We start from the raw sequence: 12,500 nt of genomic DNA, 5'->3' as shown, positions 1-12,500 counted from the left end.
CACACACACACACACACACACACACACACACACACACACACACACAGAAGTGTTTTAATGCTTTTGTTTCTATCCCATACAGGAGTTTTCAGATGATACTACAAATAGAAACAAGGGAAAAAGAGCAACATAAAATGGTAAGATAGAAAAAACTAACAAGTCATGGGTTATGTTATTTTTCAATCACATTTTGTTAAATTATGGTATATTAGGTAACCTTATATGATATTATCCAATATTTAGGTACATCAGGTTCCCTCTTACAAGAAAATCAACGCCAGAGATGAGATTCAGAAGACTGACAAAGATCACTTCTGGGCCCAAACTCAGGTCTTTACCCTTTTTCAAATGTATTTAAAAAATACACAATTTCACACAAAATCCTTAACAAATATGAACCAACTCTACCTGATCATTTATATTCCACCGTTATTTTTTCTAATTGTTCCCTGTTGTGCAGAAGGCGGAGGAGGAACATAGGAAGGAGTCCAGAAAGCGGGTGGAGGAGGAGAAGCAGAGGATAGAGCGAGAGAAGAGAGAACTAGAAGAAGGACAAGCCAAAGAAAGAGAAAAAAGAGACAAAGAAAATAGGGCCTTGATTGTTCAGAATAGGTATGTTGTCACACACACACACACACACACACACACACACACACACACACACACACACACACACACACACACACACACACACACACACACACACACACACACACACACACACACACACACACACATGAAAGGTTCTTTAACCCTTCTGTATCTTCAGTTTTCAGAAGAAACAAGAAATGGAAAGAATTGATAAAACGCAACAGAAGATCCACACAAAGGTACAATCCTATTGAGTGCATTAAGGTTTTTTCCTCTTTATTGTACAACTCACCTATTAACCTTGTGTGTGTTTCAGTACGAGGAACTGAGGCCCAACAAAACCTACCAGAACAATGGGATCCAGACTGCCGAATCAGTACAGAAAGCCAACGTAAGTTTAAATAAGTGTCCTAACCCTCATATGACATTGGCCTACTATTATCACAAATCAGACTTTAGATGATTGGACTTAAATCTGATGGAAGAAAAAATCAAAGCTGGGCAAGGGGGGTGTTTCCCTTTCTTCTCTTGTTTCATAATTGTTTCGACCAATCGGGTCATAGGCCTTCTCGATCCAACATGATTCACATACTTACGTTGAGTTTTGCATCATCTCCTTCCTCAAACTAAGCTCTCCTTAATACAACCGCCCACAGGAAGCCAAATTGTTGATATCCCAGAGGTCCTTTAACCCAAGAGACGTGTTTAAGCAGCAAAACCAGCAGAGTCCCGTCGTCAACAATGGAGCACCCCTCACTCCACAACCAGGTATGACCCACAACTACGCAGGCCCCCTGTTTTCCCTCCAGGTTTTTGGTTCATTGGCCAGTATAAGCCATTTCAAAATGGCAGTGACATCACAAGAAGAGCATACCAACAGAGATGGATGTAGACGGATCAGCCTACCAGCCTACCCAGTGGACTGAACCAACTGATAGAGGACACTCCCACTTGTGACGTCACTCTGGGGAATCCTTTTGCCAATCAAGATCAGGCCTGGTTGTGAAATAGGGCCCCTTTAAACCCCATCTACGACACAGGACACAGCAATCATTTCATGTGCTCTGATGTTGTCCAGGGAAACTGCGCAGCCCCTTTCTCTCCCAGGACTCAAGCGACGGCGGAGCTGCGGGCCCTGAACCGAAGCGTCGTCCCTCGCCCTCCCCTGCTCCGGTGGTACGCAAGGCTCCTAGCTCGTCCTCCTCGTCGACCATCTCAGCGGGCCGCGGAGAGATCGCCGCCTCGCCCGTTAGATCGGACCCACCCATGGAGTCTCCCTCCAGTGCACTCTACGAGAATGACCTCCCACCTGGTCAGCCCACAGGTCAGATACATACCCAGATAGTAACAATAATAACTAATGGGGCTGTGGAGCTCCAGCATTACCCGGTGGAGATACATCTGGTGTTTACTCAGCAACAAGACAAAGAATTGTTGACGTGGGGCTAACATGTCTCTTTCTTCCCCCTCTCTCTGTCTTTGTTACTTTGCTCCTTCTCTAACCTTTCCTCCCTCTCTCTCTCTCTCTCTCTCTCTCTCTCTCTCTCTCTCTCTCTCTCTCTCTCTCTCTCTCTCTCTCTCTCTCTCTCTCTCTCTCTCTCTTTCTCTCTCTCTCTTCCTCCTACAGACAATGCTTCCTCAGAGGACGAATGGTCGGATGAATTTGAAGACGACGATGACTACGATGTACTCGAGGGAGCTTGTAAGACGCTCAAACAAAAAGCATGTGGTCATTTTTTGTGAAGTCAGCTACCAATCATTTATCATTGGTTCTATTTGTTTTTCTCATCGTGTCACCACTGGATCAGATAAGAAAGAAGAGCCGTTGTATGAGGACCTGTACGAAGAGGTTCCAAACGTAGGTTCACATGCCTGTCTCTGTTTTCCCCAGGCTCTTTATTGAACATGTGTTCAATACTAACCAGAAACCCCCATGCAGTCATAGTCACAAAAAGCAATTCATCCCCCCAGATGTATGATTGATAGATACAATGATCAGCCTATGTACTGTGCTGATCTATCCATCACACATCATCTGAGAGGATACTACTCTCCAGAATACATTTCTGAGGTTAAATCCTGAGATTAAAGTCTTTAGGTTAACCCTTGATAATGAATAGAACACCTTTTCACATTTCAGTTGACGGTTGAAGACCAAACGCTAAAGGCGAAAGCTCTTTACAACTACCAAGCTGGTAAGATACAGCAATTACAAGACAATTAATGCAACAATTTATAAAAATGTCGTCCACCAAATTGCATAAAATCATCTCAATTTTGTTTTTCAGTGGATGACACAGAAATCTCCTTTAACCCCCATGACCTCATCACCGGGATCGGGAAGGTGGACAGGGGATGGTGGAGAGGATACGCTCCTAATGGACATTATGGGCTGTTCCCCGCTAACTACGTGGAGCTTCTCCTCTAGGCACCTGGCCAATGTAATGCTCAAGTCTCTCGTCCGTTAAAGTCAGCTTTAAATGAATTACAATTCAGCTGTTGCTAACATCTGAGGATCTGAAGTTATCTAGAAAATAATCCAATATTTTAATTATTATTAGGTTCTGAGTTTGATCCCCAATGTCTACCTGCATGAAGCCAACCACATGTCTCTCAAATAGTGAAACACAATGGATTGGTTCCATGCGAAAAGAGCATAGGATGTATTTGCTTCCTGAGTAGTTAATAGTATTGGCCCTCTTATAAGGCTGCTACCCTAGTAACCTACTCTGGCTGAACATCCCTGGCTGAAAGACGACTGCATGGGCCATGGCCCCAATTTATTTTCATGGCCTACGTTTAACCTTTTCTTATCATTCAAAATAAGTTATTGACCAATGAGTATCTGAAGAATGAGGAGCCTAATTGTACTATTGCAGTAACAACAATTTTGAAATTAAATGATTGATGACTATTTTTGTCATTCAACCAATTACTTTTCGTTTTGAATCCAAATAATACTTGTTTACTATTGCTGATACTTCGAATAGTTGTTCCAGCTTTCGGAGCGCTAGTATCGTCACACGCTGACGCGCACGTACTCCGCCGCCTACGTCAAAATAAAGCGACGGCGGCTTAAAGTTGTCAAAAAGAAGGGGCAAGATGTCTGCAAGGTTACTGCTCCGTTCTGCCTTTCGGGCAACCACCACATTCAGGGCTGCTATGGCCCCTTCGATGTCTCGTACCATGGCGGCTGGAGGTGAGCTTGGCGCTAAGATCCAGAAACGAGAGGGGTTTGGGTCACAGAGGTAGTTCTGTTACAGGGACGGAGACACTGCGGAAGGCGGAAGGGCTACAGCCTCCTATACCAAATGTGCCCGTATTTGTAAATAAAGCATAAGTGAAGACTGAAAGTGCTATTTACATATATAACCTATATTCCAGTTGTCTCTCCCAGATGCTTACTCTTGCCACTTTGAAGCTAAACCATTCCTGTGTAGGTGACCGTGTGGTTCACTTTTACCAGACATGACAGACAAACTGACTTATGATCATATCGATTCGTTTACTGACTCAATGCATGATTGGCTGCAAAGCAGGGGAAATTCCGATGACTACCGAAAAGTCTGCTGAAATGATTGTGAGGGTCATCCAAGCACAAAGCCACATTCTATTTACAGCATTTAAATGTTACAAACCGCACACACACGTGTGTAAACTGCAAAGGAATTGATTCTTATCAATGTAAATGACTGTATGGTTTGAATAACAGAAGATGAGATTACACCTTTAATCTCACTAAGAGACTTGATCTGACACCAAAACGTTTTAGAAGTGGAGTGCTTGGGCAATGGTTGAGCAATGAGTGAAGCTGATCAAGGTTTCCACATCAAGTTTTTCCACTGGTCTGTGATCAGGTATTCCCACCGATGAGGAGCAAGCCACCGGCCTGGAGAAGGTCATCATGACCGCCGCAAAGACCGGAGCGGTGAGAGACTTTTAAGAAACATATTAAAATCATTGTCTTGGAAACATTATCCACATTTATACCGTTATCTGTTGAAAGTCAAAACTCAATCTCGCTAGCATTATTTGGGAGAATCCTAAACCAATACAATACAAATGATATCCTGTGCTTACTGTTCATGTAGTGGCCTTATTGATATGGCAAAGATACTGAATATGCAAGGACATGAAATCAAAGACTTCTTCAATAACATGTCCTAATATTAAGGAGCTCATATTGTTGGGATAAGCGCTTCATTCTAACGTCTACCCTCTCAGGACCCCTACAATCTGATGCGGCCCAAGGAGTACGCTGGCTCCAAGGCGGACCCTCACATGGTGCCCTCCATCACAGACAAGAGGATCGTGGGCTGCGTCTGTACGTCAATGACATAATCCTAACGCTCATACTGCTGTCTCTGTGGTTAATAGTTAGCCTCTGTGTTTCTGCACGTAATGCATATAAAACGAGTCTGATATTTTCCCCTGAAAACCGAAAACAGTTTATTGCGCTTGACTCTTCAAGTATGATCAGGAAGGCCGACAGGCAAAGCAACCAAACTAGATTATGTTAACGTTTTTGTGATATCCTCCATAAAACATAATTCATCTTTATTCTGAATGATCAAAACACATTGGTCCCACTGACATCTGGCTCTTCTGGAAACGGTGTCATGTTGTGGAAGGAAGCAAATCCTTCGATGTAATGTAATCACCCCGGTCTCCTCCTCCTCTCAACGCAGGTGAAGAGGACAACACGGCCGTGGTGTGGTTCTGGCTCCACCAGGGGGAGCCCCAGCGCTGCCCATCCTGCGGGGCCCACTACCAGCTGGTGGCCCACGAGCTGCCCCACTAACTTATACCACCACACCCGTCTCCTCAGCCCCCTCTTTTACATAGAGCTGTTTATACTCCCGTTATGTCCTTGATTATTCCAGATGCTGTCAGAGCGAAGCTAAGAGGGACTTGACAACGAGGTCATGGATCTTGAAGTTGTCTGTGGGACTTGATTTTTACTTTTTTCTGCTTTCGGCATCGAGAGGGAGTATTGTATTTCAAATATTTCCATTGAATTGCAGTTTACATAGTCTTGTACTGTACCATATTGCTCTGGGTCCATTTGCTTATATTGAACCAATAAAGACTTGACTTCTTGACTTGTCAATTTTTTTATCCTAACAATTGAAACATTTGAATATAACTTCAGTATAACTTCATGCAATTCCACGTATTTTGATAACTCGTGAAGAGGGTTAGAAACTTTGTTCTATACCTTACAATGCTCCCCATTTCAGCTTAGTTAAATAATACATTTTAAGGTGGTAAAATATAATCAATACAAGGATGAAATCCATACTTTTATAAAGGCCTTCTGATTTGAGCGTGCACTCGTATCTGAGGAGCTGGTCGGTCTCAGCTCAAACAAGTCTCCGCCAGGACCTCCAGATGACCCACCCCCTGCTGTGCATACTTTAACATAGTAACCCCACGACAATCTCTTCCTCCAAATTCCGTTTGCTAGTACACCAGAAGTAAAACTGGAGGAATTCCAAACTTTAAGCCAGTTTTGTTATGTTTAGAATTTTTTCTTACCCTTCTGCATCCGCTAGACTAGACTTTGAATTAGACTACCATAGAACACAAACCCTAGCCTTCCAGGAGAAACGTTGAAGGTCAACCTGTCACAAGATGGCATTTCCATATTTACGAATTAACCGTGAGATTTTGAATTCATGTACCTTTCTGGATATTAGGCCATCTTGGCTCTAGTTCTGTGTGGGGGACCAATAAAAACATAAGACAAATAACAATGTTGAAAGGTCAGTATCTTTGATGTGAACATGTTTCCTGAGTCAAGTTCCTTTAACGTAACAAAACCTGGCCAGAAATCACTTCAGCTCTGTTGAATGATTAATTTGACTATAGCCATTTGAATAGAACAAAGACCAAAAACAGACATGTAGGAGTTCAAGACTTTATTGTTTCATTAAGCGCAATTGGACCAGGAGTTAAGATTGTACAGTACATGACAATGTAAACTGCAACACAATGGAAGTCTGCAGAGAATAAAATTGTGTCCCAAGGTTTTTGTAAAACACTAAAAGTTTAAACAAAGCAAAAACAAAAAAAACAGATGAGGTTGAAAAGTTGATATACGTTCTGTGTTGGAACAAAACCCCGAGATCAGATCAGACAAATATAAAATCTTACTTGGGAGTCGTTCCAACATCATCTGGAATATTTAAGAAGTGAACATTTACGTTAACATGGGTAATAATAGAGGTGTATGCGGAGACGGGTGTGGTGGTATAAGTTAGTGGGGCAGCTCGTGGGCCACCAGCTGGTAGTGGGCCCCGCAGGATGGGCAGCGCTGGGGCTCCCCCTGGTGGAGCCAGAACCACACAACAGCCGTGTTGTCCTCTTCACCTGCAGGGAGAGGAGATCGGGTGAGGAGCAGAAACATGGGCTGCATAGAGAACCCTTCAATCAGGTCCATTTGATATCAATAGCCCTTAATTAGTTAAGGGCTAAACATGCTTTATTTTACAAAAACCCGGAAGTCCACTATAGCCTATAGGGCAAGGAAGAGCTCTCTAAATCCAAATTAAGAAGCCATAAGAAGAACCACTGACAGAGGCTGTCCAATTTAAATACTATCTACTTTTGAAATCCTGGGTTCTAGCAGGTAAAAGACAGTTTGAAAAACTAACCAATTGGTACCAGGCTTTGTCTATTTCCTAAATAAGTTTCGATTGTACATTGACATCTCAGGTAGGAATGTGTAGAGTAAAAAAAAACGACTACATCTGTACTCAAGCCAGTGTCAGCTAATGCAAGGAGATTGGGCGTCTTGCTTTGGCATAGACTACACCCTGAGCTACTGTACAAACAAACACTAGGAGTTGGGCGTTTTGTTGTGGCAAAAGCTACTGTTGACATTTAATCCCTTCCTTATTGTTGTGTTACCCAGGAGTATACCCCGTGACTTCTGGTATAACATACGCCTTCTCCATTTCCTGTAAAACTGGGCCCCTTTCAGAAACCAATGGGTACACGATGCCTGACAAAAACCAAAGAGTTGACGTACAGACGCAGCCCACGATCCTCTTGTCTGTGATGGAGGGCACCATGTGGGGGTCCACCTTGGAGCCAGCGTACTCCTTGGGCCGCATCAGATTGTAGGGGTCCTGAGAGGGTAGGCAGAGGTTCAAGGAAAGACAGACATGAAAAGATTTGACATTGTACTTTGCACTTCTTATATATCTTGAGTTAATTTGGGTATTTTTCCTAGAAATGTGTTCATTGTGGTTTCCCAGTATCCTACTAGAAACAGAACTATGTTTTCCTGAATTCTTAGGCAGTCTATACAAAAAACCTCTTGGGACAAATATAACTATCAAAAATAGGACACATCCATCACCGTGCAGTACAGATATGCAAACAGTCAATTTATGACTTGATGTTGACGACTATCAAAGAAACCCCCTTTCACATAATGCTTCTTTAAAGTCCCAAATGTTAAATAAATGAAAGAACGAATTAGCCATCAAAGTTTTGCTTTACAAGCAGCAGCTTCTTCTACACCAGGGATCCACTGGAAACGCATTATTGCTCACCATCAGCAGTGCATCAACTTGCCGCTAAATGTCCTCCCCAAGGCCCTATCCCCGATAACTTAACATTTCATAACACCAGACAGCAATCAAAGTACAAAGAATGATGTCGAATTCACGGGTGAAATCATTTATGGATGTCTTTCCTCTGCCAGAACTAAAAGCGGGCTGATTGGCCTCCATTCAACACCGGCATCGTGTGCACAACAACACAGTTCGAGTGCATCTCCTTCCATCCATAATCACAGTAACATGGCCCAGCAGATTGAAACTCTGATAAATGCCCATTAAAACGTGAAGCTCGATGGCTCCAGCGGAGGCGAGCCGTAACAAACACTTCCCAACTTCCCAACACAGTGCGAGGGTAGTCTGAGCTGACAGCCTGGATCCAGAGTCCTGGAAGACTCTTAGGGGAATAAAGGTCTCACCGCTCCCTCCTTGGCAGCCGTCATGATGACCTTCTCCAGACCAGTGGCTTGTTCCTCATCAGTGGGGATACCTGTTAATATATGAAATATATGAAGATTTAAATGCAGTATCCGATAAAGATTAACCAAAATCCATGCTATGTGGTATGGCTCCATGGTAGGTGTAGTCTGTTCTGTCTAAATACAACTGACGTCATGCATGAGAATAGAGAATGCTTAATGTAGTGCTCAAGACATTTCTGTCAATTTTAGATACACAAATAAGATGTTTCCAATGAAATAGCATTTCTCATTATATTGAGAAGGCTGGGATGAACATGGCTCAATCCTTCTGCCCCTGCCAGATATAAGACTAGGTGCAATGAATAGAAACCGCCGTGCCATATGACAGGGGGGTGTTTCTTCAATGTGGTCAAATCAAATTAAAAGTGTGTGGTCCATATTCAGAGCTAGGCAGCGCTCGTTTATTTTATCATGGAGACTCTTGGTGGAGCTAGGCCAACAAGGATGCAATTGTATTCTATATACGATTACCTATACATCTATTCTGGTCTGTTATTATTGTAGACAATCGCATCGCCGTTTAAACATGAACACTAAATGGGATCGTAGATATGTAATGATTTACTCCGCGTCCCACGCTACCATGATCCTCATAATAACTTAGTTCAACCTATCCATTCGTCCTGTAGTCTGCTATCGATACCCTTCAAGAAGAGCACGGTACATGCGATTACGGTGACAGCTAAACCACATTATCAGGGATTCAATGTGACCCAAGTTACAATGCATTTGTGGTTGACATTGCCTTTGATATTGGCCCTACAATCAGCCTTACTTCATCTCAATAAGGAACTCCTTCAGTCAATGGCAAGGCATGTCCTTGCCTGGCCTAAAACCGCAACCACTACGGCTAAACGTGTGAGATTTGGAACCCCAAAAAGCTTATATTCCATATAAGCCGTCCCCGTCTTACCTCCAGCTGCCATGCCCCGGGTGTGGGCGAGGGCCGGGCAGGCCCGCGACACCGTTGCGGCGCGGAGCGCGGAGCGGAGCAGTAACCTTGCAGCCATTTCTTCTTCTTGTTGTACGACGGGACTAGACTGTCGCGCTATGATGACGTAGGTTCCGCTATATATCGCTGGTCGCTCATCCTAGAACGTAGAGCAACGGTTTAAGGATATTAAAAAAGGACATGGAAATATGAGAAAAGGCGTTTGAATGAAACGAATAATTTACACCAAAAGTTTATTATTTTCTAAAATGCACTTTCCTATTTCCTAGAACATACAGAGGAAAAGTATACACAAAAGCCTGTAGTGAATGGGCTATCCACATGGCATCAGGATTTCCACTAGATCTTTCCATATGATTTAAGATTCGAGAGGGTTGGAGCGTCCCTGGTCCGTTCTGTCCACAGTGAAACATCTTCTACTCAAATTGTTTATTTCGAACCATATAAAAAAAACTCCCCCGAGTTTTCAGTGGATTATTGTAATTTAAAGGGAGGCGATAAACAATTTCTTTCTCGGATGTTAATGTTTTTTTCATAGCAGGAAAGGTAGATCAAGTCACGGGATAGGCGACGATGACTTCATTCTGTGTGTGTGTGTAGTGTTGAAGAAAGTCTCTGAAGGCGTTTCAATTCTTTCAAACCTTGCACATCCTCAATGTACCAACAGAGGGCGCTCGTCAGCAATATCAAGAGTCCTCCAAATCAATATCGCCCAACATCTTTAGCCTTGTAGGGGGCGTAAATTAATAATGAAATAATTACAAGTTGTTTTATTGTAATCAGTAATTGCACATTCCTCTACCCGAAATGTGAGCGGTCATTATTTCAGTCTTATTTTAGAAAGGCCCAACCGGTAATTTGAATTGTACTGGTTATTAATTATTCACATGGATAATTGTTGATAATGCCCCAACAGTATGCCTCTGTATTATTCTAAAATCAAGAACATTAAAATGACTCATAATAATGGTTGTAATTATGACACAAACGACCACTCTAATTGTGTTCTAGCTACAGTCTTCCATCTCATGAAAGAAAGAGCTGATGAGTCTTCAATCATAGCAATCAATTAGATTAAGTCTTGACTCTGGTTGAACAGTTATTGAAATAGATGTGCATGTTAAGACCAGAGACACCATCTTATTTAACCGTAAGAAGTATTGGATGACGTCCATGTTATGCAATCAATGGTGTAATGATTTTCCAAAAAAAAATAAAGAAGTGGTTCATAGTTTTCTCAACTTAATTTAACGCTAGAATGGCAAGATTAATCAGAAGATGAATAATATTTTGCATCAGATATGGCATAAAATGATTACCTTAGAATTTGCCTCATTCGGTTAATCAAAGATATTTGCATATAAGAGAGCCTTTTTATGTGAAAAGACTCATGTATGTAATGATATCTACAGTATGTATGAAGATGTAGCCTATGACTGGCCCAATGCATATTATAAGGACCGTTTTCACCCAAAGCGTCTTTGTGCATACCTAATGATTCCTATAACATGGTGTTCAGGGAAAATCTATTAATACCTGCAATACCTTCATTCATGCCGTCTAAGTATGAGTAGTCTTAGTGGGAAGAGCTACATAGGTATTACAGTAATGATTATGACTTTTGAATGAAAAAGCCACTACATATGTAGTTACAGTTTTTTTCAATTGCTTGAACACGTTTTGCAAAATTTGGCTCATTGTGTCAAAACTCAACACACAAGCAAATAAGACAACAACACTGGGAAATAAACCATTCACATCTATGTCAAATTGAAACTCGGCTATCGAAACCTAACAATTCTTTGTAAAAATGGCACTCTGATGTCAAAATGAAACACACTTGCATCATATGAATACACTTTCAGATCAGCAGCAACACACTGGTCTACTTTATATAAAACACTGCTGTCTTTCATGTTCACTGTTTTTATTCAGTTCCACAGAGGGCACGTTTTCACCACAACCAAAATAAATACTAAATACTGTACATTGCAGGACTGTACATTACAGTGCAGTAAATACAGTTTGAGCAAAAATAAATAAATAAATAAACCCTATTGTACTGTGAACACAGAAAAACATGGCAATTGTGCATGGGTGGGCTTATGGACCCTGCCGTCTGTTGGGGTCTGGCCATAGGATCTCATCAACATCACAAGCAATATTATCTTCCGCTAAGCATCGGGGAAAATATTGCCTTGTGTGCCGAATCCATCCAAGGATTGACCCTATGTTGATGTCTCCGCAGGCCTGTTCCATTGCCTGCAGAAGAGGCATGCGAGCATGAGGTTGGCGGTCATATACGCACCATCTCCAAGCCGAAAATAACACTTACCTGTACATATTCACGTCAAAGTCCTTTGACCCTGACCCTGTTTCTCTCAAATGGGACCCTGTACAATTGCTTCATGGTAATTTGGTGCTTTACCATGATGCGTCTGATATTGGAAATGCTCACTCGCTCTATGTTATTGAATACATCTCTATCTGCAAGTATTTGTTGCTGTAGCTGGTTGAGACGGATTGCATTGTTTGCTCGGACCAGGTCCACAATGGCAAGTTGCTGCTGTTGGGTGAACAGGCGTTGGCGTCCGCCCCCAGAAGGTCTTCTAGTCATTCTATAGAAAAAAGCAACCACGAAATGTTACTGTATTGGTTTGCTTCTTTTTTATAGTACTGTATATAATGTACTTTACTGTCTATACCATAGAAAGTACTGAAACATCTCAATGTAAGTAATCACAAAACTACCACTTTCGTTCAAAAAGGAGCATTAGCCACCCTGCAATACAGTACATGTCATATGGTACAGTACTGCAAATACTCTAGATACAGTCTGAGTAGAGTAGAAAGTAGAGAGTTGAAGACATACCTGTCTTCCAGTCGGAATGTCCTTATTATGGATGA

General features: G+C 42.1%; 3 protein-coding genes across 6 annotated transcripts in view; 2 read left to right on the top strand and 1 right to left on the bottom strand.

The window, feature by feature from the left end:
• LOC130381294 (drebrin-like protein) overlaps positions 1–3,531 on the top strand; it is a 7,784-nt gene extending 4,253 nt beyond the window's left edge. For 3 of the 4 annotated variants that reach the window (XM_056588806.1, XM_056588804.1, XM_056588803.1), the window contains 11 exons: positions 83–137; positions 244–330; positions 461–612; positions 770–830; positions 908–982; positions 1,248–1,359; positions 1,670–1,915; positions 2,219–2,293; positions 2,400–2,449; positions 2,732–2,786; positions 2,880–3,531. In XM_056588806.1, the coding sequence (XP_056444781.1) occupies positions 83–137; positions 244–330; positions 461–612; positions 770–830; positions 908–982; positions 1,248–1,359; positions 1,670–1,915; positions 2,219–2,293; positions 2,400–2,449; positions 2,732–2,786; positions 2,880–3,019 (1,108 nt within the window). In that variant the 3' untranslated portion in view covers positions 3,020–3,531. The remainder of the gene's footprint in view (positions 1–82; positions 138–243; positions 331–460; positions 613–769; positions 831–907; positions 983–1,247; positions 1,360–1,669; positions 1,916–2,218; positions 2,294–2,399; positions 2,450–2,731; positions 2,787–2,879) is intronic. The other variant, XM_056588805.1, reaches the window with a different exon arrangement.
• A 78-nt stretch (positions 3,532–3,609) lies between these two features.
• Positions 3,610–5,710, top strand: LOC130381295 (cytochrome c oxidase subunit 5B, mitochondrial-like). The gene is made up of 4 exons (XM_056588807.1): positions 3,610–3,790; positions 4,449–4,519; positions 4,816–4,915; positions 5,280–5,710. The coding sequence occupies exons 1-4, from the start codon at positions 3,694–3,696 to the stop codon at positions 5,390–5,392; spliced, it is 381 nt and encodes a 126-aa protein (XP_056444782.1). The 5' UTR covers positions 3,610–3,693; the 3' UTR covers positions 5,393–5,710.
• A 769-nt stretch (positions 5,711–6,479) lies between these two features.
• LOC130381296 (cytochrome c oxidase subunit 5B, mitochondrial-like) lies at positions 6,480–9,676 on the bottom strand. The gene is made up of 4 exons (XM_056588808.1): positions 9,555–9,676; positions 8,579–8,649; positions 7,625–7,724; positions 6,480–6,963 (listed from the first exon to the last, which is right to left on the bottom strand). Exons 1-4 carry the CDS (start codon positions 9,649–9,651, stop codon positions 6,851–6,853), a joined length of 381 nt encoding a protein of 126 aa, XP_056444783.1. The 5' UTR covers positions 9,652–9,676; the 3' UTR covers positions 6,480–6,850.
• Positions 9,677–12,500: the final 2,824 nt, after the last annotated feature.

The sequence above is a fragment of the Gadus chalcogrammus genome, chromosome 4, assembly GCF_026213295.1.
Source record: "Gadus chalcogrammus isolate NIFS_2021 chromosome 4, NIFS_Gcha_1.0, whole genome shotgun sequence".
Taxonomy (NCBI): Eukaryota; Metazoa; Chordata; class Actinopteri; order Gadiformes; family Gadidae; genus Gadus; species Gadus chalcogrammus.
The sequence above is the reverse complement of the archived record's forward strand: the minus strand, read 5'-3'. Positions and strand labels throughout refer to the sequence as shown.

Excerpts from the sequence above, each read along its gene's own strand:
- LOC130381295 (XM_056588807.1), top strand. The coding sequence starts at position 3,694 with ATGTCTGCAAGGTTACTGCTCCGTTCTGCCTTTCGGGCAACCACCACA. Across the intron at positions 3,791-4,448 it reads TCGTACCATGGCGGCTGGAG|GTATTCCCACCGATGAGGAG; the intron begins GTGAGCTTGGCG and ends GTCTGTGATCAG. Across the intron at positions 4,520-4,815 it reads CCGCCGCAAAGACCGGAGCG|GACCCCTACAATCTGATGCG; the intron begins GTGAGAGACTTT and ends CTACCCTCTCAG.
- LOC130381296 (XM_056588808.1), bottom strand. The coding sequence starts at position 9,651 with ATGGCTGCAAGGTTACTGCTCCGCTCCGCGCTCCGCGCCGCAACGGTG. Across the intron at positions 8,650-9,554 it reads CCGGGGCATGGCAGCTGGAG|GTATCCCCACTGATGAGGAA; the intron begins GTAAGACGGGGA and ends ATATATTAACAG. Across the intron at positions 6,964-7,624 it reads GAGGATCGTGGGCTGCGTCT|GTGAAGAGGACAACACGGCT; the intron begins GTACGTCAACTC and ends CTCTCCCTGCAG.